Genomic DNA, 16,302 nt, shown 5'->3' on the forward strand with positions numbered 1-16,302 from the left:
GGCATCTGTAAAAACAAACCAGCATTGCAAACCAGTCAGCAGAGCACACTGGAGAAATTAACTAACAACAGCAACAGACAGACCGAGATCAACATACCAGGCAAGTCCACACAGACACAACACTGAAAACAGTATCCAACAGAGCACATAAACAGAGGAAGAAGACAGAAACCAGTAACACTACAAAACACATACATACAATCAAAATGACAGCAAAACAACACCTGGAAGAAGCACACTTGCCTGTGTGATTGTTCATAATAAAATCCAGAGGGAAATTTTACTAGAACTTAAATGCTGATAACAACCCAGTTTAAAGAAAACCTAAAATCCATTTTCAGACTCCTCATATAGATACTTCCAAATGAACTCCCTCTGACCACTGATCAAGGTTGTAAATAGTTTTGCCCTCAAAAAGCATAGTAAAGTAGATCACCTCCATCTCCCACGGTGCCTGACCAATGCCTCATATGTAATGTGAAAGTTTGCTATGAATAAGGAAGATGGAAGATGAAATCAATGCATGTGAATTGTGGTGCTGGCGAAGAATAATGAATTGAAAGTATCATGGACTCCAAAGGACAAACCGGTTAATCCATCTTGGAAGAAGTAAGGTGCTCCTTAGAGGCAAGGATGACAAGGCTTCATCTTACATACTTTGAACATCTATCTATCGGGAAACAGCATTCCTTGGAGAAGGACATCATGCTTGGTAAAGTGGAGGGACAGTGAAAAAGCACAAAGCCTTCAACAAGATGGACTGACACAGTGAGTACCACAATAGGCTCTGGCATATGTACAATCATGAGGATAGTGCAGAACCGGGCAATGTATATGTTCCAATCATGGCCTCAATTCTGCTCCAGGAGTCCCACTGGTAACTATGATTTACCAACCTGCAATCCACCATGTCTTTGTGACATATTTCTTTGCTCTCACATATCCTTTTCAAAGTCCTCTGTCTCAACAAACTTTTGGACTGCACTATGACCTCAAGCTAATTCATCCAGATAATGTTGCTGTAGTTGTTTTGCACTTGTCTTGTTTACAACTTAACTGTGCATTCTCTTTAAAAAAAACTCCCGTCAATATTCTGCTTACAAGAACACACCTTAGACCAGCAGTTCTCAACCTGTGGGTCTCGACCCATTTGGGGGTCAAATAACACTTTCACAGGGGTCGCCTAAGACCATCAGAAAATACATAAGTATTTCACAATATAGAATTACATATTGTTTTGTGGTTAATCAGTTTTAATTATTTAACTAAGTTCAATTTGTAACAATGAAAATACATCCTGCGTATCAGATATTTACATGACAATTCATAACAGCATCAAAATTACAGTTATGAAGTAGCAAGGAAAATTATTTTATGGTTGGGGGAACACAACATGAGGAACTGTATGAAAGGGTCACCGCATTAGGAAGGTTTCAGAACCACTGCCTTAGACACGAAAACAAAGAGACTATAACATCAAAGGATAGAAATTATATATCAAGCTAATGGAAACCAAAATAAAGCAGGACTGGCACTAGTAATCTCTGATAAAATATTTCAAGGCAAAATACTGCATGAGAGATAAATAAGGGCACTATAGGATGATTAAAGGAAGATCAGAACTGGAAGACAAAACCTTAATAAGTATGTGGGCTCCTAATTAAAGACTCTTGAACTATGTTAATCAAACTCTTATAAAAACTTCAAAGGAACAGACATGTCCACTCGAGGAAGAACAGATCATCAGTAAAGTGATTACTTTCAATACAGACACAGAAGAGCTCCACAACACTACTTGATTTTCTGAATATACACTGAGCACTACACCAACCACACAGTACACATTCTTTTCCAGTGCACACAGAATATTCTCTAGAACAGACCATATATTGGTATCAAAACCTTAATAATTTTAGAATACTGAGATTATTCGATTCATTTTCTCTGATCATAATGCTATACAATTAGAAATCAACAATAGGAAGCTGGGACAACAGCAAATACATAGAAACTCAGCAAGACCCTGCTTAAAAACTACTGGGTAATTGATTAATTCAAACCAAACCAAACTCACTGTCATTGAGTCTATTCAGACTCAAAATAATCCCATAGGACATGGTGGATCTGCCCGTACAAATTTTCAAGATTGCAACTCTTTATGGGAGTAGAAAGTCTTGTCTTTCTCCTAATTGATGAAATAGTAATTAAATTTTTTAAATTCTTGAAACAAATGAGAACAAAACCAGAATATGCTAAAACCTTTAGGAAACAGCAAAAAGCAGGACTAAAAGATCAATTTATTGCAATAAATTAATCAGTTCCTGCCATATAGTGTTGTTCCTAGGTCAGCCCAATACAAGACAGTTCTACAAGGGTGGTTAGTGAGCTAATAGAAATTCAAATCTATTGGGGGCAAGAAATATATGTTGTCTCAACAAAATGATTTCACTTCTGTTAGTGGGAAAACAAGGATGGTCAACCTGACTTTGAAGAAACCACTTAACTCTAAATATAGATACCGCCCCTCCTCTGCCCAAAGGAAAAATATGCCCGTATTGTTTTCCTCAGGAGCCCTGGCGGTGCAGTAGTTACCCAATGAGCTGCAATCCACGACAGGCAGTTCAAAACCACCAGCAGCTGAGAGAGAAAAACTCAGCTTTCTACTCCAATGAACAGTTACAGTTTAAAAAACCCATAAGGAGTCATCACTATGAGTTAGCATTGACTGGGTAAACAGTGAGTTTGGTTTCATTTCTTACATCCCCAATCAGGAACATTTAACCAAGTTTCTATCTCGCCCTTAGTGATCCAGGTCATGTGCTATAGACAACTGGAATTTAGAGTTTGGACTTTGGTTCAAATCTCTTATATCGAGGGTAATTTGCAATTTCAGACTATCATATATTTGCTATTTTCAGACTTTCTTTGTTTTATGACATACTTAGTCCAGCAGTCATAATTCTGTCTGTGTAAGTGAATGTATATCAAGGCTTTGGTCTATGTATGTCCAACCTTCATTGCCTGTGTAAACAGTGCTTAGTCACTTAAATTTTTAAAACTGTACAAGTCAACAATCCATGTATGTTAGTCTTAAAAGCTGTTCTATATAACTATACTTTCCTTTTCTCAACAGTATTTTAAATTCTTTATAATTGGCAAGTTAATGATACTATTAATAAAATTATTGTGCCTCATGGGATTATTTATAATATTCCCCAATAAAATGATAGGTGATCTCTGAAGGAGACTGGAACCCAGATATGAACATATGTGAATGGATTTTGAGCTTGAACTCAATTGTAAGCCTTAATCTAAGAACAATTAGTTCTTATGGTGTGGCCCAACTTGATACTTGCTCACATAAAGAGATCACTGAAAATACATGTTATATTGACAAGTGTGGTAAGTGATTCGGATGGCAGCCGGCTCTCAGAAATAGAATCTGGGGTCTGAAAGTCTGGGCTAACAACAAGCAGTCGTTAAGTGAAGTGGCAGCTAAGTCTGCATAAAAGAGGCACAGCATAATAAAATCCAAGACGGGAGCAAGGAATTGGATTCAAACATCAATTTTGAGAACCAGGTTTGCAGAGAGCTATAGATGACAGTGAAAGCCCAAAATTCATTTGCAGACTCCCCATGTGGCTTAAGTCTCTGGTGACTTAAGTCTCTGGTGACAATGGTCCCTGTGACTATTGACCAGGAATGTGCATAGCCTTGCCCTCAGAGTGCCCTCGAACGTGAACTAATGAAAACATAGGTTAAGGTTTGGCAACTTAGCATTTGTTTACCCTTTTGACCAATTTTAATTTTTTTCTTTTATTTATTTTCTGCTTTCTTTTTGATGTAAGATTTTCAGAGGGGTTTTTTGTTTTGTTTTTCAGGGGGAATTAAGTTGGATTTATTGGGGGTGGGTATGATTTTCTGTTTATGAAATACTGGATATAGAGACGATAACTAAAGTAATAATTTCTCAGGGTTATGGTAGGGAATGTAGGGGTAAAATAAGGAGCTGATAATAATGAGCACAAGAAAGAAGAATTTTTTCTAAATTGACTGTGGTAAGGATCGCACAACTCTTTCTAACATTTAAAACATTTAATTACTTGGTATGTGACATATACATAGTAAAACTGTTGACCTTTTCCTGTTGTTATTAAAAGTAGCACTCCGAGGTAAATTTATTTCAATAAGCACATACCTGGAAAAAAAAAAGAACCTTAGCCTAACATCTTCAGCAACTAAAACAAGAGCAGCAAAATAAACCTTCAATCATGAGGATAAAAGAAATCATAAAGATTAGAGCAAGAATAAATGAAACAGAAAAAAGAACAAATTGACACACTAGAAAATAAAGGAAAAGAAAATGAAGATGCAAAAATTCCAAATAAACCCCATCCCCAGCCAGCCCTGGGGCTTTGGGGCTCAGCTCAATGGGAGTCCCTTTGGGACATGGGGGTACAGTGAATGATGTGACCTTTTGCCTGGGCATGCTTACACAATAGGGTATGCTGGCCCCCTCTAGGGTTTCCTATTACGGGCTCCAATAAATTTCTTTCCTTTTGCTTAAAAAAAAAAAATCCAAGTAAGAGACCAAAGAGATGACATCCTAACAGGTCAAATCAAACTGAAAAATCATGTTACTAGGCAAGACTTTACTCTAAATGTGAATACCTAGAAGTAGAAAACTTTCTAGTAACACACTATCTACCTACCTTAACACAGACTGAAATAGAAAATCTCAACACAACTAAAACAAAAGAAGAAATATAGCAGGTCATTAAAGACTTCTAACAAAAAAAAGTCCAAAGCCTGATGGCTGTACAGAGAAATTCTACCAGATATTCACAGAAGATTTGACACCAATTCTACACAAAATATTTCAACTATAGAAAAGGACAGTAAACTCTCAAACTCAATTCTGATACCAAAAATGAGACATATTACCAAAACAGCAAAGTATAAGCCAATATCCCGCATGGACATAAATGTAAAGCATTCCCTTTGCAAACAGTAACTAGACAAGATTGTCCCTTTCACCACTCTTTTTCAAAATTGTGTTAGTCTTACCCAGAGCTATTAGACAGCAAAAAGAATTCAAGTAATTATTTAAGGAGGTACCCCCCCAAAAAACCGGAACTGTGTACAGAGAGCATAGCAACTTTTGTACTATGCACCCCACCCCCAAGCGAGCATCGAGGAACTAGCTCTGAGTTGTTGCACCCAGTGGCATTGCCTGGAAAGGTCCTCTCCGGTCACAGTGAATTTTTTCATAAAAGCAGTTTTGCTTGAACTTCATTTTTTGTGATGGCCAATTTTTGTTTGGAAGTTTAAAGTTTTGTCTCCTGCTTGGGAAAAAATGCCACAGAAACTGTTGTGATCTTGAACACAGCTTACAAGGACAGTGATATGGGAAAAACTCAAGTTAGTAGTGATTTTTCTCATTTCAAAAAAAAGTAAAATGCCAACTGATGACAAACCTCATTCTGGATATCCATCAACTTCCTGAACAAATGAAAATGTCTACTCATAGTGCAGTGGTTCTCAACCTTCCTAATGCCACGACCTTTAATACAGGTCCTCATGCTGTGGTGAACCCCAACCATAAGATTATTTTTATTGCTACTTCATAACTGTACTTTTGCTACTGTTATGAATCATAATGTAAACATCTGATAGGCAAGATATATTTTCATTGTTAAAAATTGAACATAACTAAAGCATAGTGATTAATCACAAAAATACTATATAATTATATATTCTGAAATATTTATGTATTATTACAAATCAATGAAATGTCTTGAAGCATGGTGGAACATGAGTAACAGTCTTCAAGGCAGGTACTCGTATGTGAGTGGATCTGCATGTGGGCGGACCAGTCTGGAGACCAGATAGAGAAGTGGTGTCTCAGTTTCTAAGACCATTGGAACTGTGTTTTCTGATGGTCTTAGGCGACCCCTGTGTCATTCGACCCCCAAAGGGGTTGAGACCCACAGGTTTAGACCCACTGTCATAGTGCATTTGGAATTCATTCCACCAGGTCAAACTATTAATCAAGCTTTCTATTTAGAGGTTCTGAAAAGATTGTATAACAATGTGCAACAAAGAAGATCTGATTTGTGGCAGATGATTGGGGGACTGGTTTTGCCACCACGACAATGCACCTGCTCATGCAGCCATCTCAGTTTTGGCAAAAAAAATAAAATAAAATAGCATGCCTCTCTTGCCCACACACCTTACTCACCTGACCTTGCTCCTTACAACTTCTTTTTGTTTCCTCGAATGCAGAGGGACATGAAAGAACAGTAATTTGACGACACAGAAGTAGGAAAAAAGAAACAACAGGGGAGCTGCTGTCAGCCATCTAAACAGTTAAGTTTGAAAATGTTTCCAAGAATGAAACTGCAGTTTGATAAATGTATTAAGTGTACTACAGAGTACTTTTAAGGTGATATGGTTGTTTTGTAAAAATAAGTATACGTAATACATAGCTTTGGGGGAAACTTCTGACTTATGGGGCTAATCCCTTGTAGATTGGCAAAGAAATAAAACTCAATAAAAACAGACAAACCATAAAAAGGGAAGCAATTGAGATTCTACAGCAGAGTAGGACACAAGATTAGCATAAAAAATCAAATGGATTACTGTAAACTAAAGAGAGCTCTTAAAAAAATCCAAAAGTAATACCATTTACAACAGTTACAAAAAATTAAATACGTACGCATAAACCTAACCAAGAAACTAAAGACCTATGCAAAAAATACTACATAACATCACTATAAGAAATCAATCAAAAAAGAATGTTCGACACTCACTTATAATAACACTTAGCACAGTAAAAATGTCAATATTACTCAAAACATTCAGTAAATACAATGCAATTCTGGCCGAGATCCCAAATTCATTCCTATGTGCTAGCAAAGCTGGAGTCAGATAAGTAGATGAACTTAATAGGACCTATACCTCATCCACATACAAAAAGGAACTAAAAATGGATCAAAGACTTGATTTGCTGCTAAAAAGATCATCAATGAGAAAACCCAGAGCTACAAGATCATCAATGAGAAAATAAGGACAAAGTTAAGGGACCTATTATAGGACACAAACACACTGTTAAATGCAACCAAGGAAATACACACACAGTTGGTAACAAAACAGATGACTGGGATTTCATAAATTTCTGCATTTCTGTGCAGTAAAGAAAACCAAGTCACTGTCATCAAGTCAATTCCGATTCATATGACGCTCTAGAACAGAGTAAAACTGCCCATGCGGGCTTGAAATTGTTAACTTTTTTACAGGAGTAGAAAGCCTCTTCGCTCCACCTCCACACCCAAGGAGCACCTGGTGGCTTTGAACTACTGACTTTGAGATTAGCAGCCCAGTATGTGCACCAAAAGACTTCATGAAAAGAGAAAAGAGAGAACTCACGGACTGGAGAAAGTGTTTTGACAGTGAATAATGGGCTATTCTTTAAACTGTTGAGAAACTTTAACACCTCAATAAGATCCAAACATTCCAATTAAAAAGTGAGCAAAGGTCATGAACAGGCAGTTCACTAAAGGTGACATCGAAATGACCCATAAACATGAACAAATGCTCACAATCACTAGTCATCCAGAAGATGCAATTCAAAATGATGAAATACCACCTTACACAACATTGATAGCCAATTTCAAAAAAACAGATAAGAAATACTGGAGTGACTGCAGAGAGATAGGAACTTCATACATTGCTATTGGGACTATGTGTAGATAGGTAAGATAGATAAAATCACGGTGGAAAACTATATGACTCCACTTCAAACTAGTAATACAAACTTCACATGATCCAGAAATCCCTCTGTTGGTTATATATCTTAAAGAAGTAGAGGGTCATAACAAACACACATGCACATCCATGTTCAGTGCAGCAATGTTCACAACAAAAAGATGGGCGCAACCTAAATGCCTTTCAGACAAAATGGATTAGGAAACTGGTATGTACACAGTGGAATACCATGCCTCGCTAAAAATCACGACAAAATCACAATGTACCTCATGGCATGAGCCCTGAAGAACATTATTTGAGTGAAATTAGTCAAATCATATTAGTCAAATAGTTTATGAAGCCACTGTTGTAAGTGTGTATTTGGTGGGTGGGGGGGTGGGCACAAGAGAAAGATTCATACCAAAGGGAACAGATTTTGGAAACAGCCCAGAGAGGGAAGATAAAGCAATGGGCTAGACTGTTAATGAATATTAATTTTACTAAAATGGAAGTCCATTACAGAGATGAGAAATCAAGGAAGAGGTTAAGTGTAAACTATTGCGGTATTGATTAGTAGTTGAATTGAAGCAAAAAATGCAGGAAAAGGGACAGTTGTTACATCCTGGGATTTCAATCAATGACATGAAACAAAATACCAATTGTTGAATGAAAAATGGCTTTTTCAACCATTCATGCATAAAAGTTAAAGGGTACCAACTCACAGAAACCAAATCCACTGACATCACCGTTTAGCTAAGAAGTTTTCCCTATAATCATGGAGCAGAGGTTAAACAAGCCTCCACTCTCCATCCTTCTTTTATCCTCTTCTGACACTAACCTTTCCTCTCACAACCCTCTACTTTTACTCTGGGTTCCGAAATTCATTGCAATGGCCACACAGAATGGGTAACACCCATAATTTAGAAGGCTTACTGGAGCCCTAGAGGCATGGTGGTTATGTTTTGGGGTCCTATTTGTAATGTTACGTACCATAATTTCACACTACCAGCTGCTCTGTAAGAGAAGTCTAGGCTGTCTGCTCCCATAATGAGTTACTTGTTTTGGAAGCCCACACAAGAGCAGTTCTACCCTGCAGGGTTGCTAGGAGTCTAAATCACCTTGAAGTCAGTAAGGTGGAGTTTTTTTGTTTTTGTTTTGTATTAAGAGAAATTTAAAGATTTACCACAAGCCAGGAACAATAAAAAGGATACAGCAAGATCTGTAAATAGCAAGCAAGTCATTGGTCCACATCAGTACCAGTGGTCAAATGTCTCTCCAATCCTTGGCCTCTCAGTTATATGATCCTTTGCCATCTGCCTCTGTGGGCCAAGACACCCACCTCTTTGTCACGCTGCCTCCTAACACTCTTAGTATCAGTGTTCCTCTTGAGTTCTGTCTCAGTCTCCATACCTCAACCTCTGGTCTTAGCCTAGCTCCATGGTCTCTGTGCCACATCCTCAACCACTTCAGAGATCTCAAATATGCTCCTCACATTTGGGAAACGACACTGGTGGCTCTTCACATGATCACATGGTCACTCTTCACATAGTAGCTCTTCACATGGTCCTGAAATTTCTCTGCTTCTGAGATGGCTCTTATACAAAGAGGAATAGCTTTGATGGAGGTATGGTTTTTGTCTTTCAGGAGACAATACCTCTATGGGAACAAAAGGTGATGACTAGGTTTACACCCTCTAGTAAGATGGAGACACAAAATGCATGCCAACTTATTACTGTTCATGAGCACAGCAGAGAAGTCCCTCCAAAATAGGATTATAGCCTAGGCAAGGAGGCAAGAATTTATAAGGCACCACTTAAGGGATTATGGTTTTAAGACTACATTAATCAACTACATATCATTAGAGTAAAACAGTCTGTAAAGATTTTTATGGAAGCAGAATGACACAGCTATCTCCTCAGTAGTCTTGGAATTGAGTAAGGAGTACAGGTTAGAAGCCTTTTAAGACCTTGATAAGACTGTTAGTGGTCTTATGGACAGCAAATGTGATTCTTGTGAGGGCTAAGGTGCAAGCAAAGAGAGCCGTACACTAGAGATGGTATATAGCAAGGAATGGCAGCAGAACCATGAGAAAGCAGAACTAGGAAAACCGTGGGACACTGCATGGGACACTGAACTCGGGAACAAGAGAGCTAAGAGCTTTGGGGCCATCCTTAGCCACTCAGTTCTAGAATGTGTGGCTGCCATTCACAAGATCTAATGGGATATGGCCAGATTCCTACTCAAAACTGAGATGGCAGGGCTTCCCTGTTCAAGGGACAGAAGAACATGGCCTGGTGGAGAACAGGAGTAGGAGTCAACACTCAAAACTGCAAAAATGAGATGGCTCAAAATGAAGGCAGCAAAGCTGCAATGCTAATGGGACTGGAAGGGAAAGTTGAAGCTCAGGGCCAAGAATTCAGGAAGCACGATCAATATCCGAAGTCTGTGAGGCAGGGCCACTACTTAGATGATCTCAAAGAACAATGGTTATTTTCTGGGTGAATAAGCAACTGTGGCGAAGAAAGCTGATGTTGTCCAGCTATCAAAAGGTATAGCATCTGGGGTCTTAAAGGCTTGAAGGTAAACAAGCGGCCATCTAGCTCAGAATCAAAAAAAAAAAAAAAAAAACCCTTGAAAGAAGCACACCAGCCAGTGCAATCACGAAGTGTAGAAGGGATCAGGTATAAGGCATCATCAGAACAAAAAAATCTTACCATAGTGAATGAGGCGGGGAGTGCAGAGTGGAGACCCAAAGCCCATTTGTAGGCCACAGGACATCCCCTGGCAGAGGGGTCTAGGGGGGGAGACGAGCCAGTCAAGGTGCGATGTAGCACCGATGAAAAATACAAATTTCCTCTAGTTTCTAAATGCTTCCTCCCCCGCGCCTGACCCACTATCATGATCTGAATTCTACCTTGCAAGTCTGGCTAGACCAGAGGATGTACACTGGTACAGATAGGAACTGGAAACACAGGGAATCCAGGGTGGATGATCTCTTCAGGACCAGTGGTGTGAGTGGTGATACTGGGGGGATAGCAGGAGAGTGGGTTGGAAAGAGGGAACCTATTACAAGGATCTACATGTGACCTCCTCCCTGGGGGATGGACAACAGTAAAGTGGATGAAGGGAGACGTCGGACAGGCCAAGATATGACAAAATAATAATTTATAAATTATCAAGGGCTCTGAGGGAGAGGGTAGTGGGCAGGGAGGGGGAAAAAGCCAGGGGCTTAAGTGGAGAGCAAATGTTTTGAGAATGATGAGGGCAATGAATGTACAAATGTGCTTTACACCATTGATGTATGTATGGATTATGATAAGAGTTGTATGAGCCCCTAATAAAACAATTTTAAAAAAAGAACAATGGTTATTTTCAATTCTTAATAGCTAATGTAAATTGTGTGACGTTTTAACTTGGTTGGTCCCTATTAAACAAGTCCAAATAGCACAGTGAAAAAGAGGAAGACCCAATTACCAAGGGCACATGAGGGAAGGGGGAGCGGGGAGCGAGGGGGGAAAAAAGAGGACCTGATGCAGAGGGCTTAAGTGGAGAGCAAATGCTTTGAGAATGATTGGGGCAGGGAATGTGCGGATGTGCTTTATACATTATACAATTGATGTATGTATATGTATGGATTGTGATAAGAGTTGTCTGAGCCCCCAATAAAATGTAAACAAAGAAAAGGGGAAAAAAAAGAAAATGATTAGGGAAAAGAATGCACAGATGTGCTTTATACAATGGATGTGTATATGTATGTATGGATTGTGATAAGAGTTGTATGAGCCCCTAATAAAATGTTTAAAAAAAGAAAAAGAGGAAGACCCTTGACAAGATGGAGTGGTACAGTGGGCTCAAGCATAAGAACAATTGTGAGGGTGGTAGTTTCAGGTGGTATTTTGTTCTGTTTTCCAGAGGGTCCGCTATGAGTCGGAACCCCTCGACAGAACCTAACGGTAGCAACACGTGGTTAAATATTCAGGTATTATCAGAAAAGTCAGCATTTGAAACCCACCAGCCATTCTTTGCTCTTCTTTCTTGGTGGCAATCAAGTTCTTTCTCTGCTTACTTCTCTCTTTCCCCTTTTATTTCTTAGAAGATAAAAGGTGATGCAAGCTACATTCAGGGAAACTCCTGTGACCTGAGTAAAGGTGTTGTATCCTGCCCTAATCACAGTCTAAGTCTCTTTATGCCTGTCTCATTAACCGGACAGTAATTGGGACTCACAACACATTGAGTAGTAATAGTCATATAACACTGGTAATCCTGATTTAGACAAGTTGATGCTATTTTTGGAGAACACAAGTCAATCAATGGCACAATCCTTTAGTTACTCAGGGTGCCTCTAAATAGTTAATATAGTTACTGCTAAATCAAAGAATGGAGATTCAAGTCCACCAAGAAGAACTTCAAAAGGCCCGACAGTTTAATGATATCAGTCACAGACAACCTTAAAAAAACACTATTCTTGTAATCGGTTTCCCTTTCCAACCCACTCTCCCTCTACGCTCCCAGTATCACCATCACACCACTGGTCCTGAAGAGATCATCTGCCCTGGATTCCCTGTGTTTCCAGTTCCTATCTGTACCAGTGTACATCCTCTGGTCTAGCCAGACTTGCAAGGTAGGATTAGGATCATGATAGCGGAGGGGGAGGAAGCATTTAGGAACTAGAGGAAATTTGTACTTTTCATTGTTGCTACATCGCACCCTGATTGGCTCGTCTCCTCTCCAAGACCCCTCTGGCAAGAGGCTCTCCAATGGCCTACACATGGGCTTTGGGTCTCCACTCCGCACTCCCCCCTCATTTACTATGGTAAGATTTTTTTGTTCTGATGATGCCTGATACCTGATCCCTTCAACACCTCGTGATCACACCGACTGGAGTGCTTCTTCCATGTGGGCTTTGTTGCTTCTGAGCTAGATGGCTGCTTGTTTACCTACAAGCTTCTAAGATCCCAGACACTACATCTATTGATAGCTGAGCACCATCAGCTTTCTTCACCACATTTGCTTATTCACCCACTTTGTCATCAGTGGTTATGTCGGGAAGGTGAACATCATAAAATGTCAATTCAATAGAAGTATTCTTGCATTGAGGGAGTACTTGAGTGGAGGCCCAATGTCCTTCTGCTACCTTAATATTAAACCTATAAATATATGCATAGAGATCTATTTCCCCATCCTCATATATAAATATATTTTCATATGTACATGTCTTTAGCTATACCTTTATAAATGCCCTTTGCCTCCCAGCTCTTTCCTCTATTTCCTTTGACTTTCCTCCTGTCCCACTATCATGCTCAGTCCCCACCAGGGTTTCAGCAATTCCTCTTGGTTACATTACCCTTGATCGTTCCCTACCAGACCTCCCACAACCACCTCACCAACAATTTGGATCACTTGTTGTTCCCTTGTCCCTGGGTTTGTTAACACACTTCCTTTCCCCCCACCTCCCCCTCTCCCATGTCCCCAGGAACTGTCAGTCCCATTGTTTTCTCCTCCAGATTGTTCATCCTCCCTGGGGGACGGACAACAGAAAAATGGGTGAAGGGAGAAGTAGGACAGAGCAAGACATGACAAAATAATAATTTATAAATTACCAAGGGTTCATGAGAGAGGGGGGAGCAGTGAGGGAGGGGAAAAAATTAGGACCTAATGCCATGGGCTTAAGTGGAGAGCAGATGTTCTGAGAATGATGAGGGCAATGAATGTACAAATGTGCTTTACACAATTCATGTAAGGATTGTTATGAGTTGTATGAGCCCCTAATAAAATGATTAAAAAAAAAACACAGTTCTACTCTGATATATATTCCCCACCCCAAACCACACACACACAGTTATTTTTAATCACACTACACACTACCACTTTAATAAACTTGCGTTCCTTTTACTAAATGACTTCACAATCAACACATAGGAGCATTCAGAATAGTGTGCATGCATGCTTCTGAATTTTGGTAAGTTACTATTTCAAATAAGAGACCTAAAAAGGTGTCATTAGAAGAGCTCTGATAGTAGAGTGGTTACAAGTTAAGTTGCAAACTGCACAGTTAGTAGTTTGAAAACACCAGTTACTCCTTGGGACAAAAACTAGGCTTTTCACTCCCATAAAGAATTACAGTCTCAGAAACGCAGAGGCAGTTCTACTGTCTATAGGGTGACTACTATGTTGGTATTCAACTTGATGACAGTGGTTTTGGATATTTTGCCATTTGGTTTTTTTACTAGGGCATTTCACTAATAGTAATTTTCCCCCAATTATAAGAAATAAAAAATAGCAAATTATATGAAATAAAGTATTTTTTGTAAATAGTATGACCAATACTTTTTGCAGACCAGCTATCATGTATCCAAGGCCTCAGTCAAGTACTCAACACACACGATTTCCTCATTACCCTCCATTAAGTACATGCAGTTCCATTTTGTTAAATGATAAAACAGCTTAGTAAGCCTAAGAAATGTAACCAATCTTACACAACAAGGAAAAGAGAGCTGTGATTCCATATAATAAGCTCTCAGAAGACTTAATAGTCACTATTTACTATCCTAATTTAATCTTAATGAAAAATGAACATGCAGTTGACTACAAACACAATTGCAAATAAATGTAAAAAATAATTCTAAATTGTGTGGCAACCACTTTTCTAAGATCAATAATATTGCTAATGGATCTCTGATTTATTTGTCCCAAATTGAAAAATATTAAGGCATATTTTGTCAATATTTAAATGTGATCTTGAAATAATAAATCTTAAAATATCACACACCTATTTTATAGTGTAGGAGCCCCCTAGTAGTGTAGTAGTTATGCATTGGGCTGCGATCGTAAAGGTCAGCAGTTCAATACCGCCACGTGTTCCTTAGGACTAAGACGGGGTTTTCTATTCCCATAGTTACAGTCTTGGAAACTCACAGGTACAATTATACCCAGTCCTATGAGTTGGCATGGACTCGATAGCAGTGAGTTTGGTTTTTATTTTCTAGCTTATCCGTTAAGATTTTTGTTTTAGGAGTTTTAAAAAAGATAAAGCCAGGCCAAGTCTAAGCTTCTTCTATAAGTTATGTGAAAACTTAACATAATCTCTAGTAAATATTTCAATTCCACATCAGTATAAGCCCTGGTAGCACAGCGGTTAAGAGATCAGCTGCTGACAGAAAGGTTGGCACTCTGAACCCACCTTGAGGTACCACCAAAGAAAAGACCTGGAGAGCCACTCCTATAAAGACAACAACCCTAAAACTTTAAATATGGTATCACTAACTCAAAAATAAACTTTATAGCACCTTAAAATACTACAGCTTCTAACACAGTATTACTCTTTCACAAAAACATACCAATATACGTTTTATTCTTACATGCTGTCAATAATTCTAAATTCCATTAAATCTAATCACCTCACTCAATTCTTTGAAAATGATTCTTTATTATAGCATGTTAACTGAGTATTTACAATTCACTTATTAAGTTTACTAAGCACGTGTAAATTCAGATCAGATAAAAATATATGATCCCTAATTTAAGAAATTAACTTGTTTTTTCTTAACCTATAAATGAATAAGTGAGTTAACTACTAAATTTCTGGTTTTCTATGAAATACTGGAAACAAACTGCAAGACATTAAGTGAAAGTGGTCCTTAACTTTTCATTTGTTTTAAATTCGTATTAAAATATTCTCTGAACCATAAACACTTCATAGTCTGTTCATATTCACATTGCCTACCTGCATCAGCTCTGGACCGCTGGCCAGGTGTCTTTCCGAATGGGGTCTTCATTCATCTGTATCTAAGTGAGCAGCACAGCTGCTGGACTAGGGTGAAAACTCAATATTCTCCAATTTGAAACTTCTCACAGAATTTCAGTGTTCTTGTTAATCCACCATCCACATGTCTGTTTTACAAATTCAGCAAAAATACTTGAAATCACCAGCACTCTGTAAAATAGTAAAATAATAGTTCACTACTAGAGAATGAGCAAAAGAGCAAAATCAAGGCAAGGGAGCCATTAAACACATCACAAAATTTAAACTTAAGTACTAACTAAAAGGTACTTTGCCAGAAGTAATATCACTTTATTTCCTAAGAGCTAAATTAATGAAAATGCTTGTGGTATCTATCTGCAAAACCCAAAAGCGAAGTTCTTCGAAGATCAACTGGAAAACAACACAACTCACATTGACCCCATGTGTCACCCTGAGTTAAAATCAACTGACAGCGACTAAAAATATAGTATCTACTAACAAAAGAGTATGGCTCCTTGGCTTTTCCCAATGCATCCCCACCCATTTTACGGTTTAAAAAAAAATAACCACCTCACAGATACTAGAGTATCAGAAAAGATTTAGACTAGCATAGTCCCATCTCCTTGAGTGCATACAAAAAATAACAAAGTAGAGGAGGAGTAGTGAGAGGTACAGAATAACTGGGGAAAGAAGATTGGTGGTACACCACGGGGTAAAGCATAGAAAACCAAGTTTAAGATGTCAACAGTTAGATTGAGGGTCAGTAGACCAATGCGTCCTCAATCTCTACAGGGCAAGCAAGACAAAGGGATTAC

At 38.6% G+C, this 16,302-nt stretch overlaps 1 protein-coding gene across 12 annotated transcripts in view; it reads right to left on the minus strand.

Moving 5' to 3' along the window:
* Window positions 1–16,302, minus strand: part of SPIN1 (spindlin 1) — a 97,568-nt gene that overhangs the window by 37,877 nt on the left and 43,389 nt on the right. For all 12 annotated transcript variants that reach the window (XM_075549716.1, XM_075549728.1, XM_075549724.1 and 9 more), the window contains one exon: window positions 15,470–15,679. In XM_075549716.1, the coding sequence (XP_075405831.1) occupies window positions 15,470–15,521 (52 nt within the window). In that variant the 5' untranslated portion in view covers window positions 15,522–15,679. The remainder of the gene's footprint in view (window positions 1–15,469; window positions 15,680–16,302) is intronic.

Source organism: Tenrec ecaudatus, chromosome 5 (assembly GCF_050624435.1).
Source record: "Tenrec ecaudatus isolate mTenEca1 chromosome 5, mTenEca1.hap1, whole genome shotgun sequence".
Lineage (NCBI taxonomy): Eukaryota > Metazoa > Chordata > Mammalia > Afrosoricida > Tenrecidae > Tenrec > Tenrec ecaudatus.